The 17,756-nt window shown below is 42.7% G+C and overlaps 1 protein-coding gene across 3 annotated transcripts in view; it reads left to right on the top strand.

Moving 5' to 3' along the window:
* LOC121279633 (uncharacterized protein KIAA0895-like) overlaps positions 1-17,756 on the top strand; it is a 94,486-nt gene that overhangs the window by 58,805 nt on the left and 17,925 nt on the right. For all 3 annotated transcript variants that reach the window (XM_041190823.1, XM_041190824.1, XM_041190825.1), the window contains exons 2-3: positions 8,526-9,140; positions 11,771-11,914. In XM_041190823.1, coding sequence (XP_041046757.1) covers positions 8,526-9,140; positions 11,771-11,914 — 759 coding nt within the window. The remainder of the gene's footprint in view (positions 1-8,525; positions 9,141-11,770; positions 11,915-17,756) is intronic.

Raw genomic sequence — 17,756 nt, forward strand, 5'->3', positions numbered from 1 at the left:
TAATGGCCAGTTAGTATCATGGATGAACAGGTAAATAAGCAGCCCCCTGACTCTGCTCTGAGATCAGGAGTGAAGAGGCCAATAAGTAGTGTCTCTGACACTCGTTCCAATCCTCTTTTTGTCATTGGGGAAGATTTGTTTCTATCCACTGCTTTTCCAGGGATACAGTTGGGAACAGTGACTCACTACCTGGATGACTGTGGTCGTCAGTCAACATCAGGTCACCCCAGGTATAACCTGTTGGCACTTAAATGGAGCGCACTATCCAACTGTACTAGATTGTAGATCTATAATATAACAAAACAACATAAGAACATAAGAAATAGGAGCAGGAGTAGGCCATTTGGCCCCTCAAGTCTGCCCTGCCATTCAATAAGATCCTGGCTGATCTGCCCCAGGCCTCAACTCCTCTTTTGTGCCAGCTCCTCTCTCTTTTTTTGAGCAGGAACATCACATTAACGGTTTTCCAATCTGCTGGGACCCTCTCAGAACCCAGTGAGTTCTGGAATATTTTGACCAATGCCTCCACTACGTCTGCAGCTACTTCCTTTAAAACTTTTGGATGTAGGCCATCAGGTCCTGGCAATTTGTCTGCCTTTGGTCCCATTAGTTTGTCAAATACTTTGTCCTTCATGTTAGAGACTGTTACAAGATCTTTCCTCCCATTAGTTCCTTGCTTATCTGATATCTTTGGGATGTTTATAGTGTCCTCCACCATGCAGACCAATGCAAATTTTGGTTTAAGTTATCTGCCATTTCCCTGTTCCCTGTTATCAATCCTCCAGTCGCACTCTCCAAGGGTCCCACGCTCACTTTAGCCACTCACTTTCTTTTTAAATACCCATAGAAGCTCTTGCTGTTTGTTTTTATATTCCTTGCCAATTTACTTTCATAATCAATTTTTTCCCTCTTTATTTGCTTTTTAGTCATCCAATGCTGGTTGCTAAAAAATTCCCAATCCTCTGACCTACTGTTAGGTTTCACCACTTTGTATGCCTTCATTTTTGATTGGATACTTTCCTTGATCGCCTTCGTTAACCACGGGTCGGTCATCCTTCTCATCGAGTCCTTCTTTTGACAGGGATACATTTTTGCTGAGCTTTATGGAATATCTGCTTAAACGCCTGCCACTGCTCATCCACTGATCTTCCCCTTAGTCTATTTTCCCAGCCCGCTTTAGACAGCTCTTTCTTCATACCTCTGTAATTGCCCTTATTTAAGTTGAGGACACTGGCTTGAGACCTGACTTGCTTGCCCTTAAACTGAATTTGAAATTCTACCATGTTGTGATCACCACCTCCTAGAGGATCTTTAACTACAAGATCTCTTATTATTTTACACATTACTAGATCTAAAATAGCCTGTTCCCAGGTAGGTCCTGCAACGTGTTGCTCTAAGAAACTATGCTCTGATGCATTCTACAAATTCATCTTCTATTTTACACCAATCTGATTTGTGCAGTCAATATGCAGATTAAAATCACCCATGACAATTGTAGCGCCCTTCTTACACTCCTCCATAATTTCCTGATTTATACTTTGTCCTAGAGTGAGGCAACTCTCCGGGGGCCTATAGACAACTCCCACCTGTGACTTCTTTCCCTTGCTATCCCTTATTTTCACTCAAACTGATTTCACGTCACAATCTATTGCACCTATATTGCTACTCACCACCGCACTGAAACCTTCTTTTATTAACAAAACTACCCCACCTCCTTTTCCTTTTAGCCATTTTTCTGGAAGGTCAAATACACTTGAATATTGAGTTCCTAGTCTTGATCACCCTGTAACCATGTACCTGTAATAACTATCAAGTCATATTCATTTATTTCTATTTTTTGCTGTCAACTCGTCTATCTTGTTACAAATGCAGCGTGCATTCAGATAAAGAACCCTAAGCTTTGACTTTTTGCCATTGTTACTAATTCTGGTTCTAATTTCTGCTGCTTATATTCCCTGCCCATTCCTGTCACGCTTTGATTATTGTTTGCCTCTTCACTACGCTGCACCTCTGCTCTCTTGTTTCTTTGCTGCAGAGAACAGTATCTATTCCCCTAACTATGCTATCCGCTATTACTATTACATTTCTCTTTTCTCCCCCAACTTGAATGGTGCTATGTACCACAGTGCTGTGGTCAGTTCACTCATCCTCCCTGTAGTCTCTCCCTTCTTCCACACTGGGAGCAAGAACCTCGTACCTGTTGGACAAGGACAATGGCTAAGGCTCTTCCAAAGATAAGTTCTGGATCCCCATACGTGCCTCACCCTCCTGTCCCTGACCACAGTCCAAATTTGATATAATTAATCTAAAGGGTGTGACTGTCTCCTGAAACACAGTGTTTAGGTAACACTCCCCTCCCTGATGTGTCGCAGTATCCACAGCTCGGACTCTAGCTCATCAACTCTGAGCCAAAGTTCCTCGAGCAGCCAAGACTTGTTGCAGATGTGGCCAGGGCGGATCCCACTGACGACTACCAGCTCCCACATACTACAGCTGCAACGCATCTCCTGCCCAGCCATCTCTATTCTATTTAATTAATTAATTTGTGTGTTAAATATTTTAAACATGAATTTCTTAACTGTACTCTTCAGCTGTAATAATGTCTCCTGAGTTAGACCACTTGGCCAATCAAAAGAGACATGGGTCAGAATTTTACCTTTGGCATGCAATCACGAGCCCTACACACCAGAGCACAAAATGACACACAATGATGTCGGGTGTGCGATCTGACGTCACCGCGCACAGTTGCGATATTTTATTCGCCGGGTGCACACTGGAGTCGGCTGCAAGCCCGCCAATAAATGAAAGGCCTATTCAGGCCATTAACACGTTAATTAAGTTGAAGTTTATGCTGCCCATCTAACTTAATGGTTGGTGGGCAGGCGAAAGGCCAAGCGGCCTTTACATTTTTTAGGTAACCTCATCTACGAGCAGGATGTGGTTTCCTGAAGCTATTCAAATTAAATAAAAACTTTCTCTTGAAATTAAAAACATGTCCCATCTCATGTGACACAGCCACATGAGGGGACATGTTTCATTGAATTTTTATTGCATTCACTAATTTTTTCAAAAAGCGCTTCAATCTCCCTGAGGCAGTTCCATGCCTCAGGGAGATTGAAGCGCTCCTTCGCGTGCATGTGTGAACTGTGCACCAGGCCTGCTCTCCCTCTTTCCCCCACCCGCACAGGTAGTACTCAGTGCTACCGCTTGCGATCCACTCAGGGCAGGCCTTAATTGGCCTGCCTGCATGAAATTGCAATGCGGAGCCAATCGCGGGTGGCAGTCGGCTTCCTGACTGCCCCTGCCCGCTCCCGCCGAGCCTGCCTGACGCAGGAAAAATTCAGGCCATGGAAGAGATATCTACCTTTCATGTGATGTCACACTTTGGCTCTGACAGGTAGGAACAGGTTGAAGGGGCCTTCTGTTGCTGGTCTTTACCTTGTGCTACCACTGACCTTCATTTGACCATCTCAGTGGCTCATAGCGATCAGATGACCATCCAATCATAATCTCTTTCCATCAATGTTATTGGCTGGATCTAATCATGTGATTGTTTTGCAATTGACTGCCAAGACTGTGGAATAATGGCAATAAATGTAGATCAAAAACAAAAGGAAAAGAAGATTTGCATTTATGTAGACCTTTTCACAACCACCAGACATTTCAAAGCACTTAACAGCCAATTATTATTCTTGAAGTGTAGTCATTGCTTTGATATGGGAAACGTATGTTGGTCAGGTGGGGAAAAGGCTTCATTCAGAAGGCTTATTTTGTACACTAATCACCCATGGGCCTCAGTCAGACATGACTGTTTCTCTAGGAACTGCTGCCCATTGATTTCCACTATGATGATTGATCCTTGGGCACAATGTATCTGCCATTAGCCCTTGGTAACCATTGTTTATTAATCCTTGTTAACCATATGACTGCAACACGGAATGCCATCACAAAGACAAAGTGACATCTCAGAGCAGATTGAACTGATTCCAGTGAAAAGTAATCCTTCAACTATTGCCAGAGTCATAGCTTACAATTTGAGAGGAGTGGGGTTACCATTTTCTCATACATGCAGTATTGGCAGATGAATAATGAAATAGCAGGAAATTAAATTATATATATCTATATAGTCTAACAATACACACATGTTCAAATGGAACACCATGAAGGATTAACCATTGATTTAAATAAAAACCCTGCCTGTTTTTAATGGTCAATGTTTGTCCCATTCTTGACAAGTTATTGCCCTGACTCTGGCTCCACCTTGTCAAAGTGGGAAAGTGATCCCCTGTCAAACCACTGTCATTTCCATTCTTAAAGTGAATGCTTGGATTAGGTAGACTCATTCATTTTCCCCCTCTCCCTCTCTCTGACTCCCCTGAATGACAATGGCTGTTTATTATGACCTTGTTATCCGCAGTGGGAATTGGTGTTAATGAAGGAAGGTGACAAAAAAAAATTACTTCCAGCTGTAAACTCCTCAGTTGGGCAAGCATGCTTTTTTTTTTAAATGGTGAAAATAAATAAAGAAACGAATCAGAGAACCACTGATGTTGATATATGCTAGAGTAATGTGAGGCCCAGGGCGATGGGTACTGTGACTAGAAATCGAAACTTTCTACAAAGATCACAGATTTATGGAATTCAGCAGAACAGTGGGAACAAGATCAGATAATAGAACCAAAGAGATAACAGAGGCTTTCTTGTGAAGGTTGAAAATGGACGTCTTGTTTTTGAGATGATCACAAGGCCCTGGAAAAGCAGAAAATTATCCATATTAGCAGCCCCAAGCAAGGCTGCCCAGCTCCATCTTACTCTGTCACATGCTTGCTTTCCATTATCAGACAGATCAGCAAAGCAATCATACAAGGAGAAGGAAGGAAACCTTTAAAAGGAATTAAAAATACCTTGAATGGGATCTTTCTGACACAGGGCATTTTATTGCAGCGTACAGTTAGGGATTTTCATGTATTAACACAACATTATTTTTCTAAAACAAAAACAGAATTACCTGGAAAAACTCAGCAGGTCTGGCAGCATCGGCGGAGAAGAAAAGAGTTGACGTTTCGAGTCCTCATGACCCTTCGACAGAACTATTATTTTTCTAGTAAGATCCAGCCCGTTATACAAAACAAAGAGCAGATTTTCTTTGGGAATCATAGAAACTTATGATAGTTTCGGGGGTGAGTACCAACCATCGCTAGCGTTCCATATCAAGAATAATTACTCGCTGTCTATTCCTCTTTCTGCCCTGTTATTCACACCTGGCTGGCTACATTTCATCATTGATCCCAGCAGCCTGGCGTTATATTAACTATTTCCTTAGCTCTGTGTTATTCCTGTAGTCTCCAATTATGTTCCTAGTCTACAGTGTTTTTTTGCAGGAACTAATTGACAGCTTTTGCTAAGAGTTTGTTCCCCATATTCCCTGAATTGTAGCTGAAAATAAATTCTTCTAATACCCACTGTGCAACTTGAAGACTAACTTAAGCCCTCATTTCACCCAGTGTTTTCTTAACAGCAATTGGACTTTGGGGCCTCAAAGGCGCACAGTTTCATCTTAGCAGCACAATCACACATTGTGCAATGCATAATGGACTCAAAACGTTAACTCTGTTCTTCTCTCCACAGATGATGTTAGACCTGCTGAGTTTTTCCAGCATTTTCTACTTTTGTTTCTAATTTCACTGAGTTGGAAAGGGATTTGGCCCAGGTAGACTAGAATTGAAAATCAGCAGGTAAAACAGTAAATGAGCAATGGGAGGACCTTAAAGAAGATAACATTCTGTGCATAAGACTTTGGGAAAGATGTCAAAGCCTTAACAGCGTGTGCAGAGGGTATTTGCTACAATGGTACTGGGGATGAGGGACTTCAGTTATGTGGAGAGATTGGAGAGGCTGGTGTTATTCTCCTTAGAGCAGAGAGGGTTCCAGGAAAATTTGCTGCATGTTAAAAATCATGAAGGGGTTTGTTAGAGTTAATGAGGAGAAAGAGTTTCTAGTTGCAGGAGGATCAGTAACCAGAGGACATAAATTTAAGGTAATTGGCAAAAGAAACAGAAGTGGCAGGAAGACAGAAAAGAAGTGTGATTTGAAATGCAGTACTTGAAAGAGTGGGGAAAGGAAAAAAAAATAATAATTTCAAAAGGGAGTTGGATAAATACTCGAATTGGATAAAAACTCGCAGGCCAAAGTGAGAAAGCAAGATAGTGGGACTAATTGAATGGTCTTTTTCCACAGAATGGGCGTAGACATAATGGACTGAATGGCTTCCTTCTGTGCTGTATCATTTTAAAATTCAATGAGGTCATTCAAATAACAAAGAGATAAAGGGTAATTATAACCTAACACACTGCAGAAAACTGATTGGATGGGATGGGCCATCTGCGTTTTACATCTTGCTTGATTTTTTGTTCTGTTGAAGCCAATGGGAGTGGACCTGATCCCATCACATTGTTGTTTATTCAGTTTTCAGCCATTTTAGTACTATTATTTGATTCATGTTTCGACTTCCAATGGATGTAGGCCTTCATTACTTCCTCACAGAATTATCAAGAAGTCAGTGGATTCCAAGACAGTCCCACAGTTTCACCTGGGACACAGGCCTCTCTCTGATTGTTTATGTATCAAAGCCGCACCAGCTCAGCAGTGAGAATGCCAGGAAGCGATAGGAAATGTGGTCATAACAGCTGCTGCAGTGTGAAAGCCAGCAACGCCCATCCTCCACCAGACGTAGACATGTCAGAGTAGAAGCAGATTTTAAATTTAGACCACTGGGACAGCAGCCAATTTAATCTGCACACCTGCTATTGTAACATGTGTTCCCCTTTACTGGTTAGTGACTGCATACTGTTTGTGCCTTTCTGTCAATCTTTATTCATGACCTACCTCTTTGATCAAGATTTTAGTTACCTGTCCTAATATCTCCTAATGTGGTTTGGTACCAGATTTTTACATGGGACACAAAGCACAGAAACAGGCCATTCAACCCAACTCTGCCACACTTGTAGATTTTGTCTGATTACACTCCTGTGAAATGTCTTGAAATGTTTTGCAACAATAAAGCTGCTGTATAAATGCAAGTTGCTGTTGTAAAATACATCACAGTAAGACTCAACCAGGTGAAAGAATTACTTTTTGATAATCCTATAAGCATATATATTATATATTATAAGAAGCCGATCTCCTAATATTTGAAATTGCTGACCTCTCCTTGCATTGAGAATAGGCCGCTGCCTAAGCACAGGAGGATTAAACGACAATGCAAATTTGTTACCCGTTCCTAATTGCCCTTGAACTGAGTGGCTCGCTAAGCCATTTCAGGGAACAGTTAAGAGTCAGTCTGTCTGGAGTCACATGTAGGCCAGACCAGTTAAGGACAACAGATTTCTTTGCCTGAAGGGCAGTAGTGAACCAGATGGGTTTTTACAACAACTGGTGATAGTTTCATGGTCACCTGGTTGCCTAGCAAGCAACTCAGTTCTCAAGGGCAATTAGCGATGGGCAATAAGTGCTGGCCTGGCCAGTGACACCCCCATCCCAAGAACGAATAAATAAATATCATTATTGAGACTAGCTTTCAATTCCAGATTTTCCGTTAATTGAGTTTAAATTCTGCCAGCTGCCATGGTGGGTGTGAACCCATGTCCCCAAAGATTAAGCTTGTGCCTCTGGATTATTAGCCCAGTGATATTACCATTATACCACTGTCTCCCCCTTTAATGGCACTGTCTTCCCCTTGGCTCATGGGGTTTCAGCCAGATACTGGCTGAAGTTAGGCATCCCTTGGGATTCCCAGAGCCAGCTGTGTTCAATCTGACCTAAGCTTATGAGACTAAATATTCTAGTTGCTATAAAGTGGGCATCTTGATGTCCATTGTAGAATGATTGCTGTTATGCACAGCTCAATGCCGATTTAAGTTCTGATTAAAGGTCACAGACATTAACTCTGTTTCTCTCTCTCCACAGATGATGGGAGACCTGCTGAGCATTCCTAGTATTTTCTGTTTTTATTTCCGATTTCCAACATCTGCAGTATTTTGCTTTTGTCAGAGAAGATAATTTCTTTGTCCCTTTTTCTCAGAATGTTCGATCGTGATTGCCACCTTGCCGGATGGTCACTTGGGCCTCTAAACCAGTGGCACTGATTCCAATTGTGTAGCATGCCTACTGTCACCTTGCTAGAGATTGAACCAGAGACCATACTGATCTATGTGGCTCAGTGACTCTCGGGGTAATGCATGGGCAGGCTTGTGTCAGAAGGCCATATTAAACCCCCAGTTTTACTCTGTTGAATTCAGTGGATCAAAAAACCAGACGGTGTAAATTAGGCACTAAAATGTCTGGCTATGTGGGCCATCAAAGGAAGCCTTTGTGTTTTTTGAAATGTTTTAATTTAAACCTTGGATTCAGACCTAATGTCGGACTCCTTTTAAAATTGGCAATTCCACTTCCTTGGGCAGAAGTGAGGTGTCAAATTAAAGTGAAGTTGACCCCAATTGATATCATTTCTTCTTTCCATTGTGCAGAAGGGTAGATCGAGGGTAAATTTCAACTTCCCAGCATACTGCTACCTGGGTTCGGAGATGGTGCTTGATCCAGGAGCGCAGACCTTGGCCGGGCCTCAGGAGAGCAAGAGGGCGGGCCCGTCCAAAGTACTCAAGAAAGTGGCCGAGAGAAAGAGCGGTGAGAAGAATGGGATTCGGTCGCACAGCAGCCTCGCTCCCATGCACCCAGAGGTGCCATTAAGAGCTGTATCACAGGCACCGGGGCCAGTCACTTGCAGCTTGAAGGTCAGCAGGTCGCTAGGAGCTGGCTCAAGCCTGGTCAGTAATGGACACTGCAGCTGGATGAGGCGGAGCGAAAGTTCATACAGCGTGAACAGCACTGGCTCGGATTGCTCCCGGGCCCGGATGAGGAACGCCACCTCTCTCCCTCACATAGCCAGGTACAATGCACGAGAACCACCGCCTGTTAAAAGCCCGTGCCTCTTGGTTGCACTAAGACCAATAAATGTCGACAAAGAGAAAGAGATATTCTTCCAGTCCAAGTATGCCTACAATCCTCAGTTTGAGTATTCAGAGCCCCTCAGCAGCAGCATAATGAGCAAGTACAGCGTAGCCTCTGACCGCTTCATCGAACAGGTGAGAACTTCTTCTCGAGTCATTAGATTCTGTTACTTCTGTGCTTTTGTTACCTCCAGGCTCGAAAATGCCAAAGCCTTCCTGCTGGCCTCTGATCTTCCATGTGTCATAAATTTCAGCTCATTGACAAATTCTGCTGCCCAATCCCTAACTCTCGCCAACTCCCATTCATCCATAACCCTGTGTTCTCTGACACATGTTGGCTCCAACTCTGGCAGTGCCATAAGTTTAAAATTCTCATCCTTGTGTTAAATTTCTCCATAACTTTTGATCTTACCTATCTCTGAAACCTCTCCAGTCCTACAATCTTCCCAGATTTCTCTCTATTCTCCTCCAATTCTGGCCTCCTGTGTACCTCCAATTTCCATCACTCCACCATTTGGACTTTGCCTTCAACTTTCAAGACTCAAAGCTCAGGAATCCTCTCCCTAAACCTTTGCATTGTCCTCTCTCCTTCAAGAAGACTTTTCTTCCAACTTGCCTCTTTTAGTTTGATCACCTGCCCTAACATCTCTTTTTGTGGCTCGGTGTGTTATTTTGTTTGCTGTTGATCCAGTGAAGTGCCTTGGGATGTTTTACTGCATTAATGGTGCTACATAAATGCATCCTGTTCTTGTAACAGAATGTTAGTCACCACCTTTATAATGAGCTGGGTGGGCAAACCAGCAAAGCAAGGTCCGTATAAATGATTCTAATGGCAAAGTGGGTATATTGCATTGCATGGCATGGTGCTGGATCATGCAGATCAGGAAAGCTCCAAATTTAACCCTTGTTCCATGCTAAGTTAGCTGGTCTCAGCCCTGCTAGATGATAGGTGAAGAGAATGAGGTTGGGGAGGGGGGTAGTGATTACAGTTAGACTGCAGTTAAAATGCAGTTTCTGCCTGGGAGTTGGCTTATTTTAGTAGCACATTTCTCTCATGTCTTGTGGTTCAGCTGCTGTCGATTTTCTAATCCACCTGCAATGATCCACAGTTTCACATATAATTCAATTTAAGGTTTAATTCTAAACTGCAGCATGCAGAAAACTTTGTACTGACAGGAGAATTGGGTTAGCTGCCTGAAGCTTACTGATCACAGTTGTGTTTAATGAAGTTTAGTTTGATCATTTTAATTCTCTTTGAGCTGCCCTGATGGCTCAGTGAATTTGATCAATGGGTGGCCAAGGTTTACAGCGCTGAAAGCACCAGATTTGGCCATTGGTCTTTGCTCAATTCAGTGGACATGGCAGGACTAGGTGGCGCAACTGCAATTGGTATCAGTGCCCTTTGGTTGCCACATGTAGTCTAATCCAAAAGCAGATAAACAGCAAGGTCAAGGGGCACAGATTAAACAAAGGGAAACCTTTACTGAGGTTCAATTATTGCAAGGCCTCAGCTTTGAAATGGTGGCACAGGTTTTACATTTATTTCAGCTTCGTATGTACATGTGCTTGTGTGTTTCTGCCTAAGCATGCGTCTCCATTTGTTTTTTACTATCTCTCTCCATTTGTCTCCATTTTCTTCTGTCTTGTATCTTATTGACTATCTCTCTCTTTCTCTCTCTCCCTCCCTCCACCTCTATCTCTCTATCATTCTAGTCTGCGTGTCACTCTCTCTCCCCCTATCTACTGTAGATTTCCAGTTTGCCATTTGCCTACTCTTGGTATAATGATTGGAGACTTAGATACAATGTCTCTTGCCCTTAATTCCTGACTTGTATTTATTTCTCTAAAGCGTTTGTCCCTTTTATTTTTTAGCTACAACTGTATTTGAGAGGGCCAATGGGGCCTTGAGGAAATGGTGGTGTAACGGAAACATCACTGGACTAATCATCCAGAGACCCAGGCTAATTCTTTGCGGACATAGGTTTAAATCCCACAATGGCAGCTGCTGAAATTTAAATTCAAATAATAAATCTAGAATTGAAAGCTAGCCTCAGTAATGGTCACCATGAAACTATTATTGATTGTTGTAAAAACTCATCTGGTTCGCTAATGTCCTTTAGGGAAGGAAATCTGCCATCCTTACCTTGCCTACATGTGACCCAGAGCAATGTGGTTGATTCTTAACTGCCCTCTGAAATGGCCTAGCAAGCCACTCAGTTCAAGGGCAATTAGGGATGGGCAATAAATGCTGGCCTTGTCAGTGATGCCCACATCCCATGAAAGAATATTAAAAAAGTTTTAACAATTGATCCAAAATCTGTCAAGTCTGCTTGTACAGTACACCCTTAGTATCGCCCCACCCTGCCTCCCTCCCAAATACTTGCACATGTTTATTCTGTCCAGCAATGGGGAAAATCTTGGCTGGTCTTATTATCTATTGCCCCTTTGAGCTTGAGGACACCATTATAGTGCTGCCCCCTCAATCTAAATTGATAGAGTGTACCCCAGCATGAAGCTGAGACCTTCTGTTTTGCAGAGCTCGCTACCGCAGCTTGTAGATATTCATTGAGCTGCAGATTAGCAAGGATAAATGTTTCCACTAACTCTGTTGACTCATTCTTAGAAGAGTTGAGTAAGAATTCAGGAGTCCTCTATCAGATAGGCAGAAACTCACGCAAGGCCAGATGGGAGGCCAATAACTGGAAAAGAGCCCGAATGAGATGCTGTGAAGTAACCACAATTCGATTCCCTTATTTTTCTTCCAGGCTGTACGGATTATGAAGAGTGTGGTGCAGATGTATGGCAGCTATGAGAACTTTGAGGTGGCCACAGGGGGCGCTATGCTGTCAAAGAGCAAAATATGGACCTGTATCAGAAGTTACATGCGGAAGGAGGGGTGCTCTGGAGAGGTGAGGGAGATGAAATGCCTGTGTCCTCGCAAACCTATGTCTATGCACAAATATTTCTGTTTCTTCTGCATGTGTGCACATTTTGATGTTCAGTTTCACCTAAAACCACACAGCTTATTTGCTTCCCCATACACCAGTAAATTTAACCCTTATTTTTCACACTGTTTCTCTTCCCCACTGTGTGTTTTCATCCTTGGCTATGCTACCTTACCAAGGCCGAGATTTTTCGCCCATCCTTAGTCGCCCTTAAGAGCGGCCATCTTCTTAAACTGCTGAAGTCTGAGGGAAAGGTAATGCCATTAGGTAGTGAGTTTTAAGATTTTGACCCAGTGATCATGAAGAAACAGTGGTTATATGTTCAAGTCAGGTTGGTGCATGACTTGGAGGGAACTTGGAGGTGATGGTGTCCCTGAGCTCCTGCTGCTCCTGCCTTTCTAGATGGTGGAACTCACAGTTGTGGGAGGTGTACAGGAGGCCCTGACTTCTTGCGGAGGTGCAGTTCCACAGGGGCCAGCAGCTCTCCAGTACACTGTCTAGGGGCCCATTCTCCAGATGCAACACCGAGAGCCAGCCAACGGGGGTTTTCAAAGAATGTTGAAACAATCGACTGAACAAGGCAATGGCAAAGATGCACTAAAAGGAGTAGTTTGACTGAGAAACCATTTTTCCTCCCGATTTTTCTTACAGCCATAACATCTCCTTTGCAGGAAGGGCGAGTGGATAGGATCCATCAACAGGAAGCCTGATTATGTTATTATTCTTTCCGTAGCTCCCTAGAACATCAAGGGCTATTACAGCGCTGCAGCTGGCTCTGAGCTGGGATTGGCTGTTTTTGTTCTCTTGGTTTCTCAGGTGATATGGAAGTTGCTGTCAGCTGGTTTGTGCTTAAATGGTCAGGATATATTTTTAAAATAATTTAGTATTAGTACTTCACTGGCAGTGAGATATCATCTCTGCCTGAGGTTCCTTAAATGTGAATTAAATACAATACAATAAACAAAGCTGGTCCATTGAGTCCCATTGAGAATGTGACATCGACAAAAGCTCCTATAAGCCAGGCCCTCAAAGGGATGAGAGTAGAGCTGTAAAGATATACCTGGTCAGACAAGGTGTATCTCCCTGATCAGCCGCTCTAGGCCCAACCTGAGGTGGAATGAGATAAAGTTCATACCAGGATTGTCGCTTGGGGATAACAAATAAAGATAATTTTATTTTTTTTTATGTTTGGGATTCCCCTTTCTAAGGCTGTGGGCAGATCTCTGTTGTTTCCAGCTGGTGTGGGAGACGCTGTCCCCTGCACCACCACGCCCCCCCAATGTACCCCATGCCCCGAACACCTCAGCCTTCCTTCCTATAGCACCGGTACAGATTCCAAACTGACTCGTGGAACAAGCTGAGGTCTGAATTTGGAATGTTCCTTGGCCCAATTACCCTGGCCTGTTCTACGGGTCAGTTAGGAATCTAGTACTGGAGCTACTTTTTAAAGAAGATTTTTTTTTATCCTTTCATGGGATGTGGGCATCGCTGGCAAGGCCAGCATTTGTTGCTCATTCATAATTGCTCTTGAGAATGTCCTGCATTTATATAGCACCATTCACAAACTTGGAATGTCTCAAAGCACTTTAAAAGTAGCCAGTGATGTACTTTTAAAGTGCAGCTGCGGGTGTAATGTTGGAAATACAGCAGTCAATTTGCACACTGCAAGGTCTCACAAACAGCACTGAGATAATGACCAGATAGCCTGATTTTTTAAATAGCTATTTTTAATGACATTGATTGAGGGATAAATATTGGTTGGAATCCCTATACTTCTTTGAACTAGTGCCATGGGATCTTTACACATGACAGGCCAGATGGGTCCTCAGTCTACTGTCTCAGAAAGACAAGTGCAGCACTCGCTCAATACTGCACCAGTGTGCCAGCCTTCTCAAATAGATGCAAAAGATCTAATGGCACTATTTCAAAGAAGAGCAAGGGAAGTTCCCCCAGTGTCCTGGCCAATATTTATTCCTCAGCCAACATCATCTGGTCATGATCACACTGCTGTTTTTAGAACCTTGTTGCTAGTAAATTGGCTGTTGCATTTCTAATGTCACGGCAGTGACTATACTTCAAAAGTATTTTATTGGCTGTAACGTATTTTGCCAAGTCCTGAGACCATGTAAGGTGTTACATTAATGAAAGTTTTTAAAAAAAAATTTCCCTCCTTAGAGTTTCTTTTACATTCAGTTCTTCATTTTCCTCTTTCTGTATGACTCTCTTTTCTTTTCTCCTTTTCACCCCCTCTCTCTCACTCTGCACCATTGCTTTCAAGAAATACATAGTATTTCTTCAACAGGGCCTCAGTGGAATAAGACATTGCCAACTTGAATTTGAATCCAGGAGCTCCAGACAAAGCAACCCCAAGGGCTGCTCAGATTCTTTGCTGTATAAAATTACTGTCTGCTGTTGTTGAGTTACCAAAGCACGGGGGCGTATAGCAGATGTGACTGCCCCTTCTGGCATCACAAGTAAATGTTGATGTGCATTGTTGCTGCAGTTCCAGCAATGAAACTGGGAGTCTGCCAACAAACCAAAATGCTGCAGCTTTCCATCATTCTGATTAAAACAAAATCTGCTCAATCCTCTTGGATCCTTTTGAGATCACTTAGCCAGGAACACCTTGGGTGACAAAGAATTACCCCGCCTGAAATCAGTGGTGTTTTTTTATTGTTGTTGCTGAGATTCATTAACCATTGCCTACATGTTCTGCTCCTCTGCTAATGTCGCCCTTGATCAATTGCCAGGAAGCATCCACCAGGGAGCAGGCAGAGGCAGACAGCTACATTCAACCCTCATGCACCTGGACCTCCCTGGCGCAACTTTGTCTGATTTAGGATGCTCTGACTGACTTGAACTTCTGCTCTGCTGCTGTCTGCAGAGTGGGGCTGCCTTCTATTTTAATAAACCGCTGTTGCCTCACTGACCTCCACCTGAACCTCATCATCAAATGGCGAAAGAGTTCTCTCACACCAGTCCTTCTGGTGAAGCCATTCTCGCTATCAGAGAAAATCGTTTTGCAATGTTTATAATGCGTAGTGAACAAAACAAGTCTAGCTGACTGACAGGTTACTCCAAATCCCCAATTTTCTATATATTATATCTTTCTATATATAACTATATATTAGCACAAATAAATATAAATATACTTACAAATATAAATATATATTGTATATAAGTGTAAATACCGATAACAGAATGATTTTTCCTTCGCTTGGTGTCTTTAACTGCAAGGCGCTGCTGGCCTTCTCCCTGGTGTTGGGGTTACATTCCTGATTCCAATTCCTACGCTGACTATAACCTGATGCATTTTCTTTTTGCAGGTTTTTTAATGATAACATGCTGACATATATTCTGTGTGCAATCAGACAGCATGCCCTCTCCAAGTTCATCTTGTCCCTGAGATCCTTTTCCCACTAAACTGCTAATAAACCAATTTCCCTTCCTGACTACCAAGTTAACAGCTATTCACAGTTGTCTCACTTCAGGTGTTGGCCTCTCCATCTCTCTAATCTGTTGCAATCAGCCTTCTCAGAAAACCAATGTTGACCCCACTGTCCTTCCAATCTGCAGCCCCTTATCAAATGCCATTTCCTCTCCAATTTCCTTGAACGTGTTGTTGCCTCCCAAATCCATATTTATATTTTCCAGAACTCCAATTTTGAATCCCTCCAATCAGGTTTCTGCCCGTCGCAGTGCTGAAATAGCTGTCAGCAAAATTGCTGAAAAAAGAGACATGTCAAAGCCTTTTGCACTCATCAGGACACTTAACAAGAATACCAATATTAGGAGGAAAACAACAATTTATACCATATGAGAAGAGAGTGCTGATTGGTTGGCAAATGGACTTTGACTGGCAGAGGTGTTGCCATTTGTTTAGCTGAAACAGGTGCAGTGTGTGTATATGTTCTTTCTATCTGCAAAGAAGTGTGACGCATTTATGTGCATTGAAGCTCCATATGTTAATACACAGGGCCCTGTTCTTTGCAGACAGTAAGAATATGTACACACATGGCACCTAAACAAAATAAGTGACAGCCATTTGCTGACACATTCCTCAGGACAATGCCTTGACCAATCAGGGTCAAGCTGCCTGGCTTAAATTTCAAGCATTGCATGGGAGTTAACTGTCAGTCACCATCACTGGTGTATCCTCCATGGCAATGCCTCTACCAAAAAGACTCCACTTGCCAAACATTCAGCATTCTCTTCTCATACAGAATAAATTTTTGAATTGTCCCTTATATTGGTATTCTTGTGAAGTGTCCTGATGATTGCAAGATGAAAAGCTTTGACATATCTCTTTTTCCAGCAATTCTCAAGCTCTGCAATATCAAATGATGATTTGTCTTACCAAAATCACAATTGACATCCAATATGACTGTGGCAAAGGTAAGTTTTCCCTCTCCATCCTTCTCTGTCTGTAGCCTTTGGCTTGGTTGACCACACCATCCTCCTCATCCTCTGCACCAACATCCATCTGGGTGAGTCTGCACTTGCCTGGTTCCGTTTTTATCTAAACATAGCCAGAGAATCAATTGCAACCACTCTTGTTCTCATTTCCACACCGTTACCTCTGGTTTCCCCAAGTGATCTATCTTTGGTATCCTCCTATTTTTTATCAGCATGCTGCCCTTTGGTGACATCATTTGAAAGCATAGCATCAGTTTCAACATATACAGTGATGACACCCAGCTCTGCCTCACCACCACCCCTCTTGACTCCTCTACTTTCTCAAAATTATCAGGCTCCTTGTCTTTCATTCAATAATGGATGTACAGAACTATTGGAAAGACCGAAACCATTGTCTTTGGTCCCCGCTACAAACTCCATTCCCTAACCATTGATTCTATCTCCCTCCCTGGCAAGTACCTGAGGCTGAATCAGACTGTTTGCAACTTTAGTGCCATATTTGCTCCTAAGATGAGCTTCTTGCCATCACTAATATTGCCTATTTCCACCTTTGTAACATGGTATGATTCCACCCCTTTTTCAGCTCATCTGCTACTGAAACCCTTATTTATTTCTTTGTTACCTATGGACTTGATTATTCCAATGCACTCCTGGTTGATACAAGCTATCATCTCCAAACCTAAGGTCATTCAAAACTCTGCTAACTTGCACCAAGTCTGGTTTACTCATTCCTCCTGTCCTCACTAACCTACATGGGTCCTGGTTAACCAATGCCTCGATTTTAAAATTCTCATCATTGTTTTCAAATTCCTCCATGACCACTCCCCTCCCTATCTCTGTAATCTCCTCCAGCACCACAACCCTTCAATGTACCTGCACTCCTCTAATTCTGGCTGCTTGGGCATTCCTGATTTTCATTGTTCCATTATTTGGTGGCAGTACTTAAATCTGCCAAACCCCTGAGTTCTGGAGACCCTCCCTACACCTCTCAACCCATCTTTCTTTCTTTAAGGCACTCCTTTAGACCTCCCTCTTTCACCAAGATTTTGGCCATGTGCCCTAATATCTCCTTATGCAGCTCAATGTCAAACTTTGCTTTGTAATGCTCTTGTGAAGCACCTTGGGACTTTTATTATGTTAAAGGTGCTATATAAATGCAAGTTGTTGTATGCAACTGTGTATTGTGATAATATACAGTAGCAATGATGCATTGTAGTAGTACATATTAAGCATTATAGTAGCCTATATTGTACATGTTACATTGTGATAGAGTATAGTTCACTGTAGCAGTATACAGTGTCGATGGAATATTTATGGCAGTACAGTACTTGGTACAATGTTGTTGTACAGAATATCAGTGGCATATTGTGGTAATATACAGGATTATACA

Source organism: Carcharodon carcharias, chromosome 7 (assembly GCF_017639515.1).
Source record: "Carcharodon carcharias isolate sCarCar2 chromosome 7, sCarCar2.pri, whole genome shotgun sequence".
Lineage (NCBI taxonomy): Eukaryota > Metazoa > Chordata > Chondrichthyes > Lamniformes > Lamnidae > Carcharodon > Carcharodon carcharias.